Source organism: Maylandia zebra, linkage group LG19, assembly GCF_041146795.1.
Source record: "Maylandia zebra isolate NMK-2024a linkage group LG19, Mzebra_GT3a, whole genome shotgun sequence".
Classification (NCBI taxonomy): Eukaryota; Metazoa; Chordata; class Actinopteri; order Cichliformes; family Cichlidae; genus Maylandia; species Maylandia zebra.
In genome coordinates, this window is record NC_135185.1 from 5,293,773 (window position 1) to 5,317,542 (window position 23,770).

A 23,770-nucleotide genomic window follows, 5' to 3' on the forward strand; every position below is an offset into this window, starting at 1 on the left:
CAGGACGTCATCGCTGGGTTTCTGTACAGCATCCTCATCCTGTGCTTCTTCCTGCCGATACTGGACCTGATCGATGGCTTCAATTTGACCTGCCGCTACGCTCCAATCATCATCATCTCCCTCCACCTGGGCCTGGGCCTCTTCTCCTTCACCCTGGACACCTGGAGCACCTCTCGTGGTGACACCGCTCAGATCCTGGGCACTGGTGCCGGCATTGCCTTGGCTTCCCATGTCAACTACCACCTGGGCCTGATGCCCGACTTGACACCAGACCAGCTTCCCCTCAGCATGCCCGCACTTAGCCCCAGCCTGGTGGCTGTTGTAATGTTGCGGCTCGTTGTGGGAGTGCTGGTGCTGTTGGCCACGCGGGCGCTGATGAAGGCCATCACCATCCCACTGGTGTGCAGAGCGTTCAGAGTGCCCACTGATGACCTGAGGAAGGCCCGGCAGCACATGGAGGTGGAGCTGCCTTACCGCTTCATCGTCTACGGGACAGTGGGCTTCAACGTGATCTTCCTGGTCCCGCTGCTCTTCAGCTACATGCAGCTCTCCTGATTGGATCTTACTTGACTGTGTGGCCAGTCAAAGTGAAGTAAAAATCTAAATGCTGTCATCAGATCAGTTTTGCTGCTTGTTTTCATCCACAGCCTAATCCCTAGCTGGAGGTTGCTGGGTTTGGGACTGATGAAGGTACATTAAAGCCTAATTGCTGATCTGGATGCAGAGTTTTTATCAGATTTTTTGTTTTTGTTGTCTCAGGTTACTTTTAAAGACGGGTGAATCCTGAGCAATGGAAAATGGGCTTAGACTGTTAACAGTTCACTAGCGATATCTCTTTGTTCTTTAGATTTATTTAAGAGTAAAATCCAGTCAGATAATGCTTTGACACTCTCAGAGCTGGAAAGTCACTCCTCAAATTCAAAAAAGCATTTCAACAGTGGCCTCTAGAAGACTAAAAATGCAGGTCATGACCACTAATAGATGATGTGTTAGTATTTGCATTGTTATGACTGAAGTTGTTATTAAGAGCTCAGGCAAAGAACCACAGAAGTATTTTTTTAGGAAAACTTAAATTATTCCAACAACTCAAGTGAATAATAAATCTTCAAACGCCTGACAGAAAATGTTGAAAATAAAAAGACTTAGTAAGTCTCACTAACAGTCTGAAAGCCAACGATATCCAGGCACGTGATGAATAAATAAATAAAATAGAAAGTCTTCTTTTAGTCGGATGTCCAGATGGATCAATGGCAGAATGAGTTTGGGTTGTAAATTAAGTGCTTAGTTTAACTAGTTTAAAGAATGTTGTAGTTTGAGTTCAGTGTCACTGTTGAAACTTTGTGTGGTTCTTTGTCTAGTAGCCTCTTAATGTTTCTGTTTGATTATACTCTCCTTTGTCTCAATTCTTAAAGCAATAAGAGACCTTTCATTTTATGATTCCTGTGTTCCTCTACTGGATCGGAGGAACATTTAGTCTTTAACCTCTGAACCCCCTGCCTGTGGAGAGGAAACCAGTTTGATTAAAGTTTTTGATTTGTTGTTACGTCTCTGATGTCTGAGAATTCAGCCACATTGTTTTTTCAGGAGGTTAGATTGTGTTTTCTTAAAGGGCTTTCCCCACTATTTGAGTTCTGAGTTTGACTGCTATTCCTGCAACCCGATGGGAGAAAAAAGAAATACCAGGCACATACTGTACGATGCAAAAGGAAAGGAGAATGCATCGCTTTGTTTGGGAAATGTACAGAGAGGGTTTTAATGGTTTTATTTTGTTCTCTAAGAATGACTGGAGCACTCAGCTCAGCCTGTTTTTTTTATTTTATTTTATTTTTAAACACTGTAAACTTGCTTCCTATTAGAGATGTCAGCTCACATCCACTTCCTGTTCTTAGCTGAGGTTCTTTTGCTGATGTCAGGTGGGAGGAGGTGGTGGAGATAAACCGTCCGGAGGGAAGTTTTCTCATGTTTCTAAAATTGGAACTCCATTGACAACTTTTTTGTGCACAACGGGCGCGTTCTAAAAATATTAGAAAGTATTCGACTACAAGTGCAACATTATTCACTGTTTTATCATGCATGAATTTGATACTTGATTCTATAAATGTAGGAAAATTTTGTCTTCAAATTTTGAAGACACAATTGCTCCAGAAAAGCGGCGTGAACGTGAACTTTTTAAATGCCTTTGACAAAAGTAATCAAACACATGGTTGCCCTGAGAAGTCAAATGCACTGCAACATAAGAAAACGCCAGCAAATAGAAAAACAATCCAGAAAGCACACAAAACACAACAGAAGTTGAACAAAATGCAATGGAAGTAAACAAAGAAAATCACAAAAGATATGCTTCTGGGGAGGTGATAACATGATGGAACAGCTACACATGTGACAGAAGCCAAAACATGTCAACTTTTGCACTGAGACACTAAAAAGAAGCAGAGTTGTTGTATAACATGGAGAAGAAGATGCAAAGTACAGTATTACTGATCCTGTAATACTGTGCATACATGTTTGCTATCAGCTGTTTACCATCAGGTTATCACTTCCATCCGTCACGTTATTGTCTCCCCAAAAGCACATCTGTTGTGTTTTACAAGGATTTTTGAGGTTTTGCTGCGTTTTGTTTTTTTCTATTTCCATTGTGAAAGAACTATTTGATTCAAATGTAGCTTGGTAAGATGTCAGAGCAGAATCTATCATCGTAAGACTCTGGTGATGTTAAACTTGTTAAAAAGCATTTTACATTTGCAATAAAAAAAAAAGCTTCCACTCGGACTCTTACCCGAACTCCTCCACACCACAACTAGTGATTAATTGGTTAATTAGTTGATTAACAAAGCTTCCTTCGACCACTCTAACCTGAACCTGAGTATAAAGACTGAGGCCAGGAGCCCAGATGCCTGCTTCCTGTTTCTAAGCTGTGTGTGCCTTGCTTAAAGGCACATTTAAAAAAAGTTTTTCTCCCAGCAGGATGCTGCCATTGACACACATTTCTTTAGTCTTAATTTCTTTTTCTTCTTCTTTTTTTTTTGCCAAGCTGATTTATTTATGTTAGTTTTGTGTACGGTACTCTGCTAAAATAAATGCACTGTTCCCAGAATGCACTGTTCCCCCTCCGAGCCAGGCAAAAATAATGAAGGTGGAGCTGGTCCTCAATGCAGTCCAATCAGTAGTTCCCTTTGATTTGTCGTCTTGCAGTTGGTCGGTAAACACTATGACGAGTGACCGTTATAATGAATAGATGCTTTACTTACCTTAGCACCTGTTAGCTAATGCAAGTAAGATTCAGTCATTTACAGACATCTGTGCAGTAGCAGAGAAATTTTCCAGTATAGCAGCTTGAACCAGCAAACATCTGGAGTCTTCCCTTCATAAGTGACCTTAACTGTCCCTGGATACTACAATTTTCTGTGGTATGTTTGAGGAATTAGATTTTATTGTTTTTCTGTAGTCGACTACTTCTGTCTGAAATGATAATCCAATGATGTGATGAGAGCTGCTGATTGCATTGGTTTAATTCTTTAGGATGTTCACATATAGTTTAGTATTTTAACTTAATCCAGCTGCAGATTTGCCTCTAATTAACCGACTCGTCAAAGCCAAACGGACCAGCTTACTCTCTGCATTTGTCAGCCGCCTGGCTCGTTTCACTTCCTGTGGCCTTGCCTCGTGCACAAATATGTTTGTGTTTGTCAGAGCGTTTGTATATTTCTTGACGTTTTTGTGCGTGTGTTTGGGCATGCGGTTTTGTCTCTGTTCCACAGAAAAGAGAAGTTTATTTCTGTTTCAGTGACAAAACCCAGTTTGGGTTAATCCTGTGGCTGAGCTGAGTTTGTGTGAGTGACGGACAGAAGCTCAAACTGCAAGAAGTCGATGACAAAGCAACATTTGTCATCTGTGATCTTTAAGGACATTTCCCCTGCACATCGACAAAGGAGATGAAGCTGAACTCCCTGACACGTCTCGCTGTGATATGTTCCTGTGTTTGGAGACTGGTTTCCACCTGTGGATGTTCTTTTTTGTGGAGTCAAAGCAGGGCTGGCCTCGTGATGTTCGACGAGCCTAATTATAAACTTAAAGATGTATATTTGGTACAACATCTTTAAAATGCATCATATAGTTTTGTTTGGCTCTGTTTTTATATCATCTTAATCGTGATTTTGCTTTGTTGTGATCGTGATCTTTTGTTGATATTATTTCGGTACATTAATATATTTTTGAAATCCTAAATTGATCTGTCAAAAATATATAGTCTGTGTTATTTTCTGTGGTATGATGTGGCTGAATTACAGAATTTCTTTATTATTTGTAATGTCATTAGGAGATGGATGGACAGAGTCACCAAAGTCTATATACTGTAATAACACAATATGCTTGTCAAACTGATCCTAATTTATTATTATGATAACTTTAGTTCTTGCAATACAATATTTAAAACGGTTTTTCCTTAATCTGTTCAATGATTGGTTTGAACAGCCAGCTCTGCTTTGTCAACTCACAAGATGGAGATTTGATTTCTTCTTTTTTTAAATACTGGATCTCAGAGGAAAAAACGTCTTTCTTGACCAAATATGCAGTATTTAAACTGTGTAGCTAAACTGCCCTACACGTCAGTGCCTTCCTCTGTCCTCAGCTCTGTGCCGTCATGTTGCCTCTTGCACTTTGTAGATGTATATAAATATGGGAGGATGACAAGTTTCCTGTTTATAAAAAAAACAAGAACAGTTTTTAATATTGCCCCTACTTTTGCTTTTTAGTTGCTGTCTTGAGGAAAATTTGCAAGTCTTTGTCTTTAAGTCTACATGTTTGATGCAGAAATGAATTTGCCTTTTTCTCCCTGATAATTCGCGGCTTTCATTCCAAATCGCAGTCAGAGAGTAGAGAGACGAGGTGAACTCTTGTGAGTTTCAGCTTGTAATCAAACCCTTCATGATTCCTTCTTTATTTGTGAAGTCTCGCTCACTTTCACAGTATTTTCTTCATGTTTCTGCAGGGCTTTATTGTTGGTTTTCATCTGTGATTGAAAATGTGGCTTATTTCTGTCTGTGTGAATTAACTGAGAATAATAAATGAGAGAATCAAATATGTGCCTGCTTGTCCTCAGTTATTCCCTGCAGTGACAGACTGCAGAATGAAAACGTGCGTGTGCGTGTGGAGTTGTGGACATGAATGTAAAACCATTTGAAAGTTTGTTCTTACTGAATCTTTCTCACTGTAAAAAAAAAAATGTTACTAATTATTCTGTAGGTCTGGCCTTGGACATTATTTTCACTGGTGCACCCATAGCCATGACCTTGAAAACTTTTGCTTCTTTAATCTGGTTAAATCTTCCTCTAAGGATGAACATAATGTAGTATACTGAACACACATTTTGTAAGAGTTACAAAAATATATGTGTTTGTAGTTTTGCCTCTGCGCACCACCACTGTGGATTTTAAATCAAATAAGATGTGAGTCAAGTGCACACGTGGAACTTTAATTTGAGGGGTTTTACAAACTTTTTGAATTACAACATTTTACATTACTTTGGTTTCAACTACAGATATTTTATAATAGTCAGAGGATCAAAACGAATAATTTGAAATGTAACAAATGTTTTTGATACTTGGATGAATCCTTTTGCACTCGGTGACTGCCTGATGTCTAGAATCCATGGACATCACCAAATGCTCTGCCAGGCCACCTTCAGCTGCTGGACGCCTGTGGGAGGAAGCCAGAGTGAACCCACGCAGACAGTCCCCCGGCCAGATGGTGGATTTGACCTCAAAGCCTTCTTGCTGTGAGGCAGCAGTGCGAACTACGGTGCCACTAAGCTGCCCGCTTTTAAAAGGTGTTCAAAGAAATTTTCAACAAATAACTTCATCCAGGTCCACCTAAACTGTTCTGTGTGATGTCAGCTCTCCCATGCTTTGGATGCAGCCATCCCAAACTTTCAGTGTTTTTTGTTTTATCATGGATAAATGATTTGTGTGTATGTGTGTGTGTGCATGTGTGAATGTCAGCCCAGCTTTGCTTTGAGGCATGATGGAAAAACTAACAGACCTCTGATTCATCTGTCACCAAACTGCAGCGGCTTTAATCAGGAAGTCTCACGAAGCAAAACCTGTGCTGGTGAGGACAGTAATCCTGAAATGGGTCAAATTCAGTCCACATGTAAAAGAACATGTGAACAGGTGACTATTTGCATAAGAACTTGACTGTTTGGGTTGTTTTTTTTTTTTTGATGACGCAGTCTCTTCTGTGTTTGTTTCTCCTGCTGCAGAGCTGTGATGTGTCACAGGAGGACCAACTTTCCACTTTGTTCTGCCAAAGCTGCTCAGCTGAGGAGGGGAAGAGAAACTCCAGCTACTGGCCTGAACATGAAAGACTTTCCCTTACTTCTTTTTTTCCTTTGCTTTAGAACGTGACAGCGCTCAAGACTGCGGCTGAAGCCTTGTGGATGTTTTACTGGGAAAGACGAGTGTGTCAGTCCGGGCTAAAGCTGCAGAAACTTCACACACTTCAAACTGTAGTTAACCTTTGCTCACAATCCTTCATTTGTCTCCAGGTTAACAGGAGACACTGAGGTTCACAACACAAACAAATTGAAGTTGCAGACACACACACAAAAAATGCTCAAAGAGGCACAAAAGAGCCATAGAAACACCAAAAGTGAGAACAGAGACATAAAATTACCACAAAGAGTCATCAAAAAAGATGAAGGACTGTAAAGATGATAGATGATACCAAAGTGAAGTGTTGGTGCAAAAAGACTCAAATGGACCATTGAGGAACACAAAGCACACATGACAAAGTAATGCAAAATAAACAATAAACTGCAAACAAATATGACAATGAGTACAAAAGACCCACAAAAGGACTAAAATGTGCCGCACAGGGGCACTGTGTCAAAAACCAGAATACAAAGTGATGCACAGTGAGTATGAACACACGTTAAATGACCACAAAAAGATGCAAATTGAGAGACAAAGCAAGTAGATTTGTTTGAAGCAGATGCAAATATGGGGAAGGTGGGATTATATAAAGAGCTTTGAGAAACACGAAAGACATCAGAACAAGAGTGAGTCATGTCAGCTGTGTGAGTGTTGTCTGAAATGACGGATAATAAAAAGGAAAAAGTCTCCTTCACTCTCCTCCTCTTACTCCAGTACCCCCGAAGACTGAGGTTGTCTTTAATTTGTTTCTGTGTGGCTCCAATGTCAGATTTGGGTCAGCTGGAAAGCCTCGAACAGTTTGAGACCTGTGAGAGCTGCTCCTGCTGCCACCTGCTGGACGACACAGGTATCACACCTGAATTTATTTCATCCTAAGGCAATCCTTCTAGTAGAACCAGATCAGCTTTGCCCCTTTGTTTTGATATGTTTGAGTTTCTTGTTCTGTTCCCTTTTTTAAAGTATGTCTGTAACAAAAAGCCATCTGAAATTGCCAAAGGCGAAAAAAAAAAAACAGATTTAAGAAGAAAAAATTGAAGAAAAATATAATAAGAGATTGCTGCAACGCTTCATAGGTCGTTTTACATATTTAATTTATATTTCTGATGCGCGGCAGCTGTGTTTCTTGAATAAGCTGATTAATCTTTCCTCTGCAAAATAATTAGACGAAACCCCGGTGCATGATGAATCAAGTCTCAGTTTAAGGACCTCGTAATTTACTTGTTGAGTATAACGTCTCAGTTCTGCTCTTTGATTAAATCCAAGCCTTGAGACTGGCTGACTCACTGCAGAGATACATTAAACCCTTTAAATTCTAAAGAGAGAGAGAAAGAGAGAACAGACATTTTTGCACAATTTTTAGCTGAGATAAATATAAAATCAAGAAATGTAAATATATACAGTTTTTATGTCTTTTCTTACGTAAGCACAGTGTAATAGTGACATTTCCCACATTTTTCATTTTATTAAAAAAATTAAATATAAACTATTCACAAGGAACGTTATAATAAAGTGCACTGTGAGGGAAATAAATTCATAATAAATATTTTAAAAATAAAGATAAAAACAGAATATGAAAAAAAGTAATAAGTACGAAACGCACAAACGGAACTATGTCATGAAGAACGTTTCCACCCGGTCTGTACACACTGTGACACAAAGCACTTCCTCCATGCGTAGTTTTCGGTGAAATGAACTCAGTTACGTGTTTTTAAGAGCTTTAACGCCAAAGTCTTTTATTGTAATAACGTGGCAGTGGGCTGTTGTGTTGTGTCCAGAATGGCGGCGGACGTGTCCAAACACTAGTGTGTAACACACCGGGAGTTTCCCTTCATTTGTAGCAGGTAGGAAGGTCGGCTTTAACAGCACGCGACACGATAACATTCACTACACAGCGATGAGCGATGAACGTGGAGCTACAGACCCCAGCGCCAAACTCTAAAAAAATCCCTAAAACTCGTGTTTAGAGCTAAAACATGAATAATGGAGCGGTTTTGGAAGTGTTTTAATTTGGGGCCGAATTACAAAATTGGATTAGGCAATTTATTAAACATCATCAGCTGTGTTCTCATATGCGTATGTATGTAGCAAATAAAGAAAGCTGTAGATAATATACATTTGCTATTGAGTCTTGTTATAGGAGACTGAATTGTAAGCAGTTTTACTTTGGTGTTTCAGAAAGAAAAAGTTTAGGATATATTAAAACAAAAACAACTTTGTATTTTCCCCAGTGAAGCTACACACAGACTGATAACACTGTGGTGTAGGAGCACTGTTATTGCTGCATAATTTAGAAGAATATTCACAATTATCTGTGAGTGGGAGAAACTGTTCCCACAAGTCTCCTTCCACATGAATAAACATGGGCACATTCAGACCGCTGTGGAACTGCTGGTTATTACACAGTTGTAGAAAAGCAGCTCTGTATTAGATTATAAAACCGATGAGTTGCAGGCACAGGTGGATCTCAGGGTTTTAACCACTGACAGGAAGTGAAAGACAAAGTTGCTGGATTTGCTGATCAGAGTTCTGTGTCTTTTTAATTATTCCATCTCATTAGGAACTCATCAGGAGCTTCCATGGAGGGTTTGGAGGAGAAGCTTAAAGTTCTGTCCATCGCTAGGCGGTCCTGTCCGGAGGAACCCACCTACCTGCTGGATGTTGCCTTGCAGCCGAGTGGCCTTCTGGCGGTGTCCTGCTCCAACTTCACCATCCACCTGCACAACAAGGACACTTTGAAGCAAGTGGGAGAGTATCAAGGCCACAATGGGCGGCTCTGCGGGGTCACGTTTGGCCACACCTCCTCTGACCTCCTGTACTCCGGTTCTGCTGACGGGACGGTCCGCGTGTGGGACGTCCGCCAACCCGGGACGGAGGCAGCCCAGAAGTTTAAAAGCGATCCAGCGCACTGTTACTGCAGCTTCGACCTGAGCTGCAGTGACATGCTCCTGTGTGCCGGCACTGAGCAAGTGGACAGCGAGGACAGCTTCCTCATTTTCTGGGATTCCAGGAAACCGGCAGGTGGGCTTCTTGGGGTATACTCTGAGTCGCACAGCGATGACATCACACAGGTGCGCTTCCATCCCCGGGATAAGGACCGCCTGGCTTCGGGCTCCACAGATGGCCTTGTTAATGTTTTCGACCTCAGCCGGGGGGCGGAGGAGGATGCGCTGCTCGCCACCTGCAACAGCGACTCATCAGCGAGCTCAGTGTGCTGGTCCGGGGCCAACTACACCCAGCTGCTGTGCCTCAGCCACGATGAGGGGCTGCACCTGTGGGATTTGGGCCAGCTGGATACAGATGAGCCTCTCACCATCTTCAGCACCTCCGACGCTCGCAGCCTGACTCTACTGGCTGACGGGCGAGGCGTGGACTACCTGGTGGGGGGGCGGTGGCTAGAGGACACCCAAAAGCTGCTGGTGGTCGGCGGGAAGAACAACGGAGACCTCCACCTGATGGAGTGTGACGCCAGGGGTCTTCATCTGCTCAGGAGCCTAGAGGGTGGCCACGCCTCCACGGTGCGCTGCTTCCTGTGGGATGCAGCAGAGGAGGCGTTGTTCACCGGGGGGGAGGATGCACAGCTTCTGCTGTGGAAACCGGGTGGAGAGGAGCTCACACCAGGGAAAAGGGAGTCTATGAAGAGCGAGTCAGCTCTAAGACTCAAATCCAGACCTCATAAAAAACACGGCTACCACAGAGAAAAGAAGACGGCGTAGCAGAGGAACAAAGTGAACCTGACTGAAGCAGCCCTGTGTCCTACAATTTAAAGCAGCTCAGCTGCTGAGGACGATGTCAGTAAGCAGATGAAATGGTGTTCATCTTTGCCTCAGCTGTTGATAGATGCTGTTGTTTTTACTGTGCAGTTCTGTTTACAAGCAAAACATATTCTTGTGTGTCATAGCAGCCTGAATGTGGACCTTTTTAGTGTTTACAAAGAAACCAGCTTGCAGGAAAATTGCGACCAGGTGACTTTGAAAGGCAAATTGTATTTTAGTCTTTGATAAAGATCTGGTGGCCCCAGCTAACAAACAGGGCAAGTATTTTAATATGAAGAGAGCTGTGTGTGTTTAATAAAAACTTTGGCATGCTGTGTGACTGCACCACAACAATCAGTCTTTATAGTTATTATATTTGTAGCACACAGGACTGGAGCATTCCTCTAGAAGCACATCTCAGTTTTTAGGCTACAATTGCTGTTCCAGCACATCACCAGCCACCATCCTCAGAGCTCTGCACAGCCTTAGTTCTCTTTGGCTGGACATTTTCCACTGATTGGTTTAGTGATTTATGTTCATTGAATCATAAAAGCAGCTTTTCATGTCTGTATTCTCACATTCATCTGTCCTGTGCTCTATGTGCTTGCTTACATCTGATGTTTTCCAGAAAGCGACACAAAGCGGACGAGGAGACGTCACTGTTTGCTGGTATCATAATCGTATGCTGCTGGGATTCACATTCATTGCCACCCTTGCTCTTTTGTAGCTACTTGACAGGTGTCACTCATGTTTTAGACTAGAAATGATTTGTCAATTAATAGAATAGTTAATCAACCAAAAATGACTAGAATTTAAAACTAGCTCCAGTGTCAGCTCCTGACATGGTACTCTTGGGGACAGAGGACCCTCCCACCTGCTGTTTAAAATTTTCGTTTGACTTAAAAGAAGAGGAGTTAAAACAGCTTGTTTGAGACAGATGAGAGAAATAAGCATTATTCTAACACTGGAATCATGCAAAGCTACTCAAGCAAAGTCGAGTATAAAAATCTGGAGCTGGAAATGAGCAGGAAGTGTCCAGTTTCTGTAAAAAACAATGCATCAGATTTTCAGCTGTTTTTGATTCATTTTGCTGTATCGCAATCGATGGTTGGGCAATACAGGACTTTTTATGATTTCTCAGCTTTGAAATGTTGATGTGGGTGTTTGTTTTACATGGATCAAATGATCAATCAATGAATTTAAAAAAGAAGTAATAATCCGCAACCCTGCTTGGCATATTCTCACATTTACTACTACTAATAAACAGCATATCACTGCCAGTCTACTGACACTGAGCATTGACATGATTGAGTCTCTGGTTGATCAAACCCACAATGAGAGCTATTTAGGCCTACCCCCCAGTAAGGTCAGAAATGAGCAGAATAACTACAAGAAAAGTAAACTGTAGTAAAGTTGCCCAGATTATCTTCCAACACCATTGTAGCACATATTTAAGGGTTTCCGTGGCAGAATACTGGTAAAAAGTGGCACAGATGTGGCGCAGTCAATAGTAAATAAGAGCCACCATGTGCAGGAATACGTCTCCAAACACAAGGATTCATCTCCAGGACAAGGACATCTTAAAAACAGTAAACTGTTTGTTATAAGTGAGGTTTAACTGGTATTGTAAAGTTCCCCGATGACTGATTTCCACTAAGTACAATGAAACATACTATGCATTAAATCTTGTTACACTGTATAGTATGACATACTGACAGCTTCCTCCTATATCCATTTTTACACTTTCTATCTTCTAGTTGCAATGATTCCTTCAGCTGGCCAGCTGTTATTACTGGATTACTTCCTGAAAGTCACCCGAGCTGCCCGCCACAGTGTGATCACGCTGAGACTGCAGCTATCCTTCTCAAATGGCAGCAAGTGGAATAACTAGACTGGCAGTGCAAGTGTCTGTGTGTGTGTTTAATTCTAGCCAGTGGAATCATGCGGTGAATCTCATTCACATTAGCGATCATTGCGGTGACTCAGGCTTCATCTTTGCATTCTTTTAACCATTCATTACTCTATGAATTTTTTGCAGTGTGAAAACATCAGCTGAGTCATTACATTCTATTAGTAAATACAGACAGACAAAACAAAGACGAGTCTTTTTGGAGTCTCACTCTGGAAGCTAAATGATATTTACATGTAAAAGGAAAGAAAAAGCTATCCAAATTTGGTGTACCTAATGTACTCAGTTTCAGAGAGGACTTCACATCCTGTGTTTTACTATAAATGTTTGGTACCTTAATGTGAAGTTTTCACAGGACTCTGTGGAAACTAAGTACACCCTCACTGCTTCCACAGGATTTAAGAGGGTAAGTAGCAGCCACATGCTGCTGATCAGATGCACTCGATTAACTGATCATCAGAAAGCGTGAGCAGCCCTGTAACAGCAGAGGTTTTGGCGGTTTTAGCTGTGCATTAACATAATCCCACAATCTTCCCAGAAGTGGACATCACAGCAAATTCACCCCAGGGTCAGACTGTGCAACGTGAAGAGAAATGACAAAAACCCCCAAGAGCCACAGCTCAGAGTCTGCAGGCCCAGACAAGTTAAACGTTAAAGTTCATGACAGCACAATTAGCAAATACTGAACAAGTATGTCTTGTTTGCAAGGGTTGCTAGGAGAAAGCCTCTTCTCTCAAAACAGAACATGGCAGCGTGGCTAAAGTTTGTCAAGTTGCATCTGAACAAACCACAAGACTTCTGGAGCAACATCCTTTGGACAGACGAGAGGAGAGGGGAGATGTTTGGCCAAAATGTACACAGCCTTGTACCAGCATATCAGCACAAATGCTAATAATAAAGCACAGGGTGATGACCTGGGCTAGTTTTGCAGCTGCAGGACCCGTCCACCTTGCAGTCACCGACTCGACCACAACTTCCTCTGTACACAAAGTTTTCTTAACTCAAATGTTAGGTCATCTGTCCAACAGATTGGCTGCAAGGGTATGGTCCAACAGGACAGTAATTCCAAACACAGCAGCAGATCTACAACAGAATATCTGAAAAAGGAAAGCATCAAGCTGACTGAAATGCTGGACCTTAAGTAGGCTCAGTATAAACGAATGCCCAATGAACTGAAACAACATTTTGAAGACGACTGGGTAAAATTCCTCTACAATGATGTGAAAGACTGATAAAGTCATTAAAGCCATAAAGAGCTATTTCTGTTAACATTGGTTCTACGAGCTACTCAGTCACAGGTTTTTTAAACGACTGCAAAGCCCCAGGAAAACTGACTTCTTCACATCTGTATATATATATAATTGCACAGAAAAGAGTAAACTTAAACTGCAGATATTACTGAAAGACAGTGATGGAGCCACACAGTTTTTATAGAGTGACCACAATGAGACCATTACTGAGAATGGGGTGATGGAGAAACATCATCTTTTCTTTTAAATATCTGTTTATATTCTTGATAAGTCACTGTATGCCTAACTGCTCATTTTTGGTCACCCACATGATTATTTGTTCACTCATATGATAACCAAATTGATATGACCCCTGACTGCTTAAAAAACATAATACAGAACTATTTCTAAGGTCATTCTTTTAAAATTGTTGATAAAGTCCATGATTCCTAATTTAGCAGTGTAGATGTGACGCTAACTTTGCTACAAACTAGGTTTTACTACTAAAACGTGTTGATATGGGAAATACAGCTGTAGAGAAATGGTTCCTCTAAGTTGTGTGAATGTAATTTTACTTCAGTTAGTATGAACAAGGCCTCTAGCAGGCTTCATTGTTACAGTGGCAAAACCAAAGTGTGGTTTCACTGGTCAATATGATGCAGTTTTGCTATTTCTGTCCTTAGTGACAATGGTGAGAAAACACTTCACTAGAGATTCTGCTGAGAATGCTCGCTGCCTAAGACATACCAAATCTTGTGGAGTTCTGAATGAAGCCAAAAAATAATAAAAAATCACAACCAACATTACACTCACCAAAGATACTCCTTGAAAACTATGAAACACCAGTTTGACTAAAAAATGCCAAAGGACTAGAAGAGAGGGAAATGATAACAAAACAGCAAACTCAAAGAGACGCAGCTAGAAGGATGAAAATGATGAGGAAGCAGATGAAAAAAAATCACGAATAAGTCGCAGGAATCTCTCAAGAGATGCTGTGACTACATAAAATGAGGAAAAATGACACTAAAATTACGACTTAAAAAAGCAAAGCAACCACAGTCATAGAAAAACACTGGGGTATGAAGTTTTTTTTTATTTTGTATGAAATGTGCGAAACCTTTATACACGGCCTACTGCCTCATAATTGGCCAGTAATCCACACGTTAGATAAAACTACCCCTGGACACAGTGCGTTAATACTAATAATTATTGCTACTTACACGTTAATGCACCAGTAATTCAAATACATAAGATATAGCTAGGCCTATGTAGCACTTCAGTTGACACGTTTCCAGTATAGCGACTAATATGAATTATATGGTATATTGTTTTTTTTAATAAAAAATTATTTGTATAATTTGCTGTAAAGTTGGAGCAGAAACTATTTGCAAATGTGTTATTTTAAAAACCTATCAAGCGAGAGAAAACCAATACGTGAGCGAGTAAAGGAAACACCCATGCATGCCCTAGCATTAGCTATATAGCGCATTCACAGACCTATATATCAGTTATGTAACTCTCGCTGTGTTCCTCTCTAATTTCGGTTCTAGGGCTGAAATGCACTCGTCTTTCACACAGCACCGCCTCGGCTGTGAGGAGGTCTTCAAAAACACTTATAAATGTGCAATAAACGATTGGGCAGAACGAGCGTTAAAATGCGGATACATAGAAGCGAGGTACAGGGCCGGGCCTCGGACAGGTTTAGCCTCATTCCAGCACGCTGCCTGGTGAAGCCTCCACACATACACACTGTACTTCGCTCTCTGCCTCGATCTTTTTCCTTGTCCCTTCTCCTCTACCTAACCGACGGATTCGGAGCCTCGTTTCTCCGTGTTGTGATTGATAGTTCTGGCTGTCCAATCACAATTGCGGACATCGCTCCCTGCAGCCAATCAGCTTTGTACGTGGTTCAGATGCTCGTCCAGCACGCTACGCTGTGTCTCTGTTATGTGTGCCATGGTCTCAACCCAGCAGTGTTGACAATAGGGTGAAAGGAAACAGCCCCGGATCATAGACGAGCAAAGAAAACACCAAAATCCAGGGTTTTTGGGGAAGACGAGCGAGTGAATCAATAACAGGAATGTAAATGCGTTAACGTAATCGTTTGTGTGTATCGTAGGTGTATTTTGTAATTAATGGGAGTTTGAGGATTATTCAGTTGGAAGGAAGGCTACTCGTGGGTTTGGCTGTTTCAGGCCAAAGATTTTCCTGCTGCTCCGCCGCTGCTGGGGAAAGGCTGTTCTCACCGAACTGGAGGTAGCCTAACTAATAGCCCGATAGCTTTCCAAACATAGGATAACTCCTCGCCGCCGTCTCCGTTGCGAACCGCAGAGGATCAAGGTAAAGTACTACGATTGGAGGGCTACCAGCCACTTGGTCGGCTGCAGCTTGTCGGGCTCGGGTCGGGACTCGGGACGGTGTGTGTCTCCCAGCCTGGTCACTCTGTCAGTCTGTGAGCGCTAGCTAACGGTAGCAGCATTAGCACTGCCCCGTATTTACATCTGGGATGATGGGTGATCGCCCGAGCCCGCCCAGGTAACTCTATCTTATTAGCACACATTGGCTTTGATATAATCGCAGGTTTCATTCTTTTAATCAGCTTCTTGTGTTTCCTTTGACTGGTGGCGGGTCTTAAGCTAAGGCTACATGTTCAACTTGAGCTAACCCGCGATAACCGTTGCACTAACGTTAGCTAGCTACCAAAAATATAATTTCTAAAGTAAAGCTTCAAAGCTTTGAAATGAAAGCCGCTTTATCTTCATGGCTATACTATCTTAGAGCTTTATGTGTTCTTTGGAGACGACTATCTAGCGTTCAATGCGGCTTTGTAACGGTTATTCGAGATGCTAACACTGCTAGCTAGTTAACGCTAGTGAGGCTATCGCGCTGTCAAGTTTTGAATGCTGCGCTGCCTCCTCCTCCTCCTGCTGCTGCTGTCGCTGCCAGGCCCGATTTGCCCAAGCTAACGCCAGCTCTCCCGAACGGCTTCATTTTTAACCTTAGAGTTGATGGTCTACTTTGCTGCTCTAGCTGATAACAGCAGTAAATATGTGACATCAAATTGCACTGTACAGGAACTAGGGTTTATTGAGTTATTTGCTGTATGCAGCGGCCCACGGGCTGGTTCGCTCAAAGTAAATGCTGCTGTTTAATCCTCGTGAGTTGAAAAAGCCCCATGAACCCAGCATGAGACAAGTTTAGCTTTCCTGTCAAGTGAAGCCAACTGTCAAACGGTGTGGCGATAATCCTACATGAACTTTGACTGGCTGTGCACTAAGAGGCTGTTTCTGACAGGCTCGTACCTCTAAACTTGTCATCTTATATTTTCTTGCACAGACCACCATTGTTTCTACATGTTGAGTAATGTGTATAGAACCGTTAGGAGGGAGAGAGAGATCATCACCTCTAATAACAATGTAGTGACATTGTAGATGAGAGGTGGTGGTGATGAGTGGAATGCATCGGGCTAACTTTAAAGTATTATCGTACTACTCCTACTTTTGCTTTTATTTTGCCTAGTCTCTACATCCCCAGCCATTTATGGGAGGCCAGGTGTGGCCTTTCATATACTCATATTGCACTGTCTGTGTTTTAGGAGGGTTTACTCCTGTTCCGTGACACATCTGGCTCACCTTTAAGGTTCTAGAGTTTAACCATGTTGTTAACAGGTCCAACCTTAACTCAGATAACTTAACATCCAAAGTCTTCTGTGTTTATGACAAGGCTGGTACATTAACTGCCTCCTCCTTATCAGCTCTGTGTGGTTTTGTGTGTGTGTGTGTGTTTGAAAGTTGCTGAGTTCATTTGTACTTAGATGTGTGAACAGCGCAATTCACCCATGAATGAATCACACCAATTAGATGGGCTGTCAGGTTGCAGCATTCAGCTGATAGTAGCAACAGGAGACTTTCGGAAGTATGAGGATTCAGTACAGTAAGCCAGGGATTCATACTGGTATTGTTAGTTCAATTTGTTAGCAATTTTTATTGGATGGATATGTAAAGTAACCTGTCTTCTTTATGTTGCTGTGACTTGCATGATACTTGCATGACTCTGGTTTTTGGGAGGCAATAAAAGCTGCAAAGCAGGATGAATTATTGGATTTAAGGGCATATCGTGTGTTTAACTTACACAAAGTTAAACACACAGTTTGATATTGACTGCTTATATGTCGAACTGCACCATATATTTTCAGTTTTGTTGACTGATAAGATGACATTTACTGCTGGCAGTAAATATTGAAAAACACTTAAAAAAATGTTTTTTTTACTTATTATAATGAACACTTATGTTTTCCTTAGCAAAAAAAAGTAGAATAAATAACAATAAAAGTACGTTAAATAAAACAGTCTGTGCATTTATAGATTTCTTTTGGTATGGATGAGCTGAAAAAATAATTTAATTAACAACCAAAAAGTGTCTTTGAGGATCTTTTTTCTGAAGCAAGTTATTATCAGAGTCATGTTATTGAGTGTTGGCCAGCCAAACCAAGACAGCTGTTGTTGTTGCATAAGGCTTTATTTATTTATGACTTTATTTATTTTTTATTTTCTACTACTTCTGTGATGTTTAATAAGCCGAATGTACTTCTAACAATGTAGATAATGATTTTGCAGGCCTATATCAAGGAAATGTTTTTATTATTATTTTTATTTCCATGAAATAAAAAGAAAAGCAGTTGGGCTGTACCAAAATATGACTCTTGTCGTATTATGAAAATTTTGGACACTGCAACCCTGTGAAAAACTAAGTACACAGCACAATCAATAGCTTGTGCAATCATTTAGCAGCAGTATGTTGAATGAATAGTTTTCTGTATGCCTTTATAAGTCTCTCACATCCCTTTGTAGGAATTTTTGTCCACTCTTCTTTAGAACGTTGCTTCAGTTCATTGAGGTTTGTGAACATTTGTTAATGCATACCTCTCTGTGATCAGGGTATGGTCTGCAATACCTTGATTCTGTTCTTATTCAGCTATAGTGTTGTAGATTTTCATGGTGTGCTTTGCACCATTACCCTGTTGCATGACCCAGTTTGGGTAAGCTTTAGCTGTCACACAGTCATGTTTGACTACAGAATACTAGTTCATGGTGGACCAGTTCAGATCCTGTGGCTGCAAGACAAGCTCAAATCATCACCCCTCTACCACCGTGCTTGACAGTTAGAATAAGGCACACAGCTGATATGCTGTGTTTGGTTTTCTCTAACCATCGTGCTGTGCTTTATGGCTAAACATCTCCACTCTGATCTCATCTGTCCAAAGGACGTTGTTTAAGAAGTTTTGTGGTTTGTTTTGATGCAACTCTACAAACCTGAGCCATGCTGTCTCGTTTTTCTTAGAGAGAAGAGGTTTTCTCCGGGCAACACTTTGAAACAAGCCATATTTGTTGAGTATCTTTTTTTTAAAAATTGTACCTTCATGAACTTTAACATTTAACATGGTAATTGCGGCCTGTAGAGTCTAAAATGTAGCTCTTGTGATTTTTGCAAAAAACTCAAGACACATCCACCCCATTGCTAGCACACACCCAAATCCTCAAGACCAGCAAACTGCTCAAACTTCTGCTTTTATTGAGGTGCTCACACTTGCTAATGATCAACAACCAACTGCATTTGATCAGCAGCATGTAGCTATTCTTAATTCCTTAGAAAGCAGTAAGTGTATACTTAATTTTTTATAGGACTGCATAGTATGTTTCAAGCTGGTATTCCTCTCATCCACAGCACTGCATTCCTGTACATATTTGTGTGTGCATTTTTGTTCCCTTACTCCAGCTCCTTTCTTTCGGCCTTGCCATTGCCTGTTTGTTGACTTCCTGTCGTACAGCAGCTCCCTCCCTCCTCTTCCTCCTTCCCTCCCTCCCTCCCTCCCTCCCTTTCGGTTGGTCTCCCTGTTGCTTGCTATGCACCCCTCCTCTCTCCTTCCTCCTTGTTCTTTAATCCCACCCTCACCAAGCCTGTTTGGATGTCATCTGTTCTCTTATGTAAGAGGCATGGGAGGAGAATGGCTTTGGTGCTTGGGTGCCATACGCCTGACCAGGCGGCATAGTCTTGCTCTCCCTCGTGTGTTGTGTAGTGTTGTCGCCATTAGCTGCTTAGTGAGAGAGAACGATTGAACGTGAGGCACTGATGGTTGTACACAGGGATTCCAGTGGTCCTATCCACAGGTAAGAAAAGTAGTGTGGCTGTACAGTTTTTAGATTGTTCCGAATGTGACTAATCGCAATTTTGTCACTTTCAGTGGTGCTGCAGTGGAAAAGCACCAATTTGTACTGTTTACTTTTACCATTTGTGATGTAGCAGGTAGAAATTGAAATTAAGTCTTTGCCTTGTTTCTTTTTTATTTTATTTTATTTTTTGGAGCTGAATGATGCTCTTTGTCATCATAGCAGAGATTAAAACTTGTATTGCCTGAAATCATGAACACAAAGAGCTGGAAAGTCTCTCCATAATATTATGGTGGAATCTTGGAGCTGATATGGACCACCCTTGCCCATGCCAAAAAACCCCAAAACAGAGCAAGAATATTAAAATGTAATATTATATATTACTAGTAAAGCGCTGTACAAATACAGGCCATTTACCATTTGCCATTATAAAAGACAGCTGGAAGTGCTGATTTAACCATTTATAAGAGTAAAACTTGATTATCCAAGAGGTGTCAAAGAGTACGTACGTCAGAGCTAGTCCACTTTCAGACATTAGCCGGGGATTATCGCTAAGTGCAGGTGATTTTTAGACGCCTCAGCCTTGCTTTGTCCGGTATCTGTAAGGCTCTGTACCCACAGCAACAGCACAGAGAACAAGTTGCAAGGTGTCAATTTGCAAGGTTTTTTGTCATGTTTATACTGTAGGGTATGTCAGCCTTGTGATAAAGCCGACATACTTTTTAGGCTCACATTTGAATAGTTTTGAAAGGCAAAACTATGGCAGGAAATCTTTCAACAGAGAAAAAACAAACAAACCAAGTCTATCGTGTGTTGTCCTCGACCATAGTATTTTTTTTTTAAAGCAGAATTTTAAGTTTGTTAGCTGCCAGGCTGACTGATGCTAACCAACCACAGGAGAGATCAGTGTTTAGCTGGAGGTATTTTCCAAGACAGTGACAGTGCTGATGCCAAACAGAAGGCATTCACACAGCTGGATCATTAACTGCTGAGTGACAATGAAAGTGAAGACCGTGAATAGTACTGACAGATGACTCTCTTGTCATATAATTGGTGTTGTCATTTGTGAATCTGTGTATCCTGTTTGGCGTACAGTCATGACTTACATGACTGCACGCCAAACATTGAATTGTTACAATACTAGAATTTTACTGCCTGCTCGCTACCATTTTCTCTCTCTCTCTCGCTCTCTCGTTATATATATGTGTGTGTGTGTGTGTGTGTGTGTGTGTGTGTGTGTGTGTGTGTGTGTGTGTGTGTGTGTGTGTGTGTGTATATATATATATATATATATATATATATATATGTGTATATATATATATATATATATATATATATAAAATATAGTTTTTAAAATAAAGATTTGAGCAATGGTCTGCAGAAAATATATTCATGTACAGCCTTGTTTATTACTTGTGTTTCTGGTGACTTCTGGTGCATCATATTTCTGTTGCTTAAAGTTGATGAGCTTTGATTAAACTGTACTTGATTATGGACTCAAACAACTACATAGTTGATCCTGTTGTGCTTCTTTGTCAGTCTTTATGAGAATGATTGTGGAGGTTTGTTAGCGATATTGTTCATATGCGTACCTCATGGTGAGGGGAGGAGCTTTGTGCCTGATTAGCCTCAGTGGTGCTGTGTGAAGTTGTGTGTCAACTAGAGCAAGTGTTGCATCAGTACTGTTGTAAATGAATATCTACTCCAATGGTTTCTTGTATCTTATCTGGTAGATTGTGTTTTATTTTATTTTTTTATTTTTTTCCCTGGTTGACAAGTCTACTTATACACTCACTCAGAAATAATGAATATGACACGACTACCTTTGACTAGACCATCAAAGTCTGGCTTCATGTCTGATGCATGCAGCACAGTGGACAGATGTTTAGCCGTCCCTTGGGATCTATTATGTGCTGTAGTTCGTCATAGAAAAAGCTTGTTTGTCTCTGTAAGTGAGCTGTTGAGGCTTTTGTTTTCCTTTTAGAATGTTGCGCGCTGCACTGAGTTAGCTCAGGGTAGTTCTGTCTATATTAAACCTATGTGCTAGTGCTAATTTGTTGTAGTTGTGCAAAACGTCTGGCTTGAAGCAGGGTCTCCATCTGCATTCAAATGATAAACAATGATAATAGATATTTGAAAGTTTACCTGGAAGATTGTGATGATTATCACTGACAGCTGTCTTTGGATCTATTTGCCATATTTTTAAAGTAAGACCTTACAGTCTGTTGCGATTTTCAATTGCAAAACTATATATATATTTTTAAAAAAGAACAAAGTAGTTTTGCATTACAACTTGAAAAGGGGAAAAACTGATTGCTCAATAGCAAGTTCTTTTATAGCTCGTTAAAACTTTTTTCATGGTTAAACTTGAGGCTTTGCCATTTGAAAATCTCCAGAACTTTTAATTGTCATCCTAGATTGACTGATTTTTGAATTTGGAAGCCCATGTCCTTGGGAGGACTCTGCCTTTTCTCCTGCTGACTGGCTCATTGTAATGTAAACAAACATATAGTCAGTCTGTAATGACAGTATGCTGTAAATGTGTACAAACTGTCCTAAACACTGACATCTTCAATCTAATGCTTAGCAGAAAGATGAGAGGACTGTAGTTTTGAGGCTGTTTTACCATATCTTCTTATATTCACAGTTGGCACTCTTGATTTTTATCTTCTTCCTCTTGTAGTTATATTGCATCAGTGCTGACAGTTTCATCACAGAGAACCACAGATGTACATGTTGCTTGTCTACAGTCATTATAACTACTATAGATTCTTTACTATGACGGACAGTAAGCGGTGCATCCTCAGGGAGCTTTTGAAAGGCTTCGACTATCCATATGAATGATGTGCGTATGTACGTGTTTGTACTGAAGTCCAAGCCTGTAGTAACTCTCCTCGCTCTGTTGTATACAAGGCTTGGTGGGCATGTTGTATGACAGCCTTTTGACTTTGACAGAACATTTGCTGCCAGCACAGACCGCAGCCTGCAGCATCTCATTCATGTCTTATTATATAAGGATTTTTGTTAGCACTCTAATTTATGTCCTCTCAGCCACCCCATGCCATCCAGGTCAGTTAGTGATCAGGCTCTTTGTCCTCTCCTGAAATCAGAGTCCATTTAGCTTCCTAATGTCCTGAATAAACTAAAAATATTAGCCTCATGCTAACTAGCAGAGGCCAGTTTTGTTGTGGCTTGTGGTTGATATTGAGCTTTGTATTTTTCCCATGTACAGTACTGTTGCAAGAAGGAAGTGGGAGTACTAATGAAATATGGTCAGTTAAAGGCAAACACACTCATATCTGACTAAATAGTTGTACTTTTCACATCTTTGATTAAATTAATTTCTATCTTTGTCTACGGGCTGAATTCCTGAGTTCTCAAAGAACAAGCTTTAACAGCAACAACCTCTATCCTGTGATTACTTATTACTAGTGGTGCAACGGATCAAAAATCTCACGGTTCGGATTGGATCACGGTTTTAAGTCACAGATTGGATCAATTGGATCAAGAGAAAAAATTAACATTTACTTATTCACTTATTGAAGTATTTTTTGCCTGTTAAAAACATTCAACTCAAGACTCATTCCACGCAATTATTAAAAAAAAAAACTATGGTACAGTATAGGGCAGTATAGGGCTTTGTATCTACCACTCAATTCAATTCAGTTTTATTTATAAAGCGCCAAATCACAAAAACAGTCGCCTCAAGGCGCTTTATATTGTAAGGTAGACCCTACAATAATACATACCGCTCATTATATCGCACTCCGCTGTGATATAATGAGCTGTCACGGTCACGTAGCTTTCCGTTGCCCTGGAGGTCTGCCCATTTGTAGTAGTTAGGCTAACAGAAGATGCCTGGGACGGTTCAGCCATAACTTTAAACTGTTCCTGCTCGTACATGCTTGAAACGATCTTGCCACTAAAGTGGACGCGCAACGGGATATCATAGCGTGTCTCAAGCACGTTCATCATAGTTTAAACAACGGAATACGGCCTCCTGTCTGCAGCTAAACACCCCAGTAGCTTTTGTAATGACTTTAGCCCGGTCGGACTGGGCAGTAAAGGGCTGCTTAAATACCGCAATTTCCTCTGCTCCTCCACTTGGACGGCTAGCGCTGGCCATAACTATCGCTTGACAGACCCACCACGCACACCATACACATACTTTTTTTTTCTTCTTTTTCGAATCTTCGGATCACGTGCGTTCCGAACCGTGGAGTGGGATCGGTTCGGATTACGGATCAACCGTGATCCGTTGCACCACTACTTATTACACTGGCGC

General features: G+C 41.0%; 3 protein-coding genes across 5 annotated transcripts in view; all 3 read left to right on the plus strand.

Moving 5' to 3' along the window:
* Nucleotides 1-5,081, plus strand: part of sgpp1b (sphingosine-1-phosphate phosphatase 1b) — a 28,662-nt gene extending 23,581 nt beyond the window's left edge. The window contains exon 3 of the mRNA XM_004554677.4: nucleotides 4-5,081. Within this exon, the coding sequence (XP_004554734.3) occupies nucleotides 4-555 (552 nt within the window). The 3' untranslated portion in view covers nucleotides 556-5,081. The remainder of the gene's footprint in view (nucleotides 1-3) is intronic.
* A 3,005-nt stretch (nucleotides 5,082-8,086) lies between these two features.
* Nucleotides 8,087-11,879, plus strand: wdr89 (WD repeat domain 89). The gene is made up of 2 exons (XM_004554678.3): nucleotides 8,087-8,269; nucleotides 8,986-11,879. The coding sequence occupies exon 2, from the start codon at nucleotides 9,005-9,007 to the stop codon at nucleotides 10,139-10,141; it is 1,137 nt and encodes a 378-aa protein (XP_004554735.1). The 5' UTR covers nucleotides 8,087-8,269; nucleotides 8,986-9,004; the 3' UTR covers nucleotides 10,142-11,879.
* A 3,373-nt stretch (nucleotides 11,880-15,252) lies between these two features.
* ppp2r5eb (protein phosphatase 2, regulatory subunit B', epsilon isoform b) overlaps nucleotides 15,253-23,770 on the plus strand; it is a 53,258-nt gene continuing 44,740 nt past the window's right edge. Inside the window, exon 1 of one of the 3 annotated variants that reach the window (XM_004554680.3) lies at nucleotides 15,253-15,853. In XM_004554680.3, coding sequence (XP_004554737.1) covers nucleotides 15,825-15,853 — 29 coding nt within the window. In that variant the 5' untranslated portion in view covers nucleotides 15,253-15,824. Of the gene's footprint in view, nucleotides 15,854-19,313; nucleotides 19,486-23,770 lie in introns of those variants that run through there. The other 2 variants (XM_004554681.3, XM_004554679.6) reach the window with 2 other exon arrangements.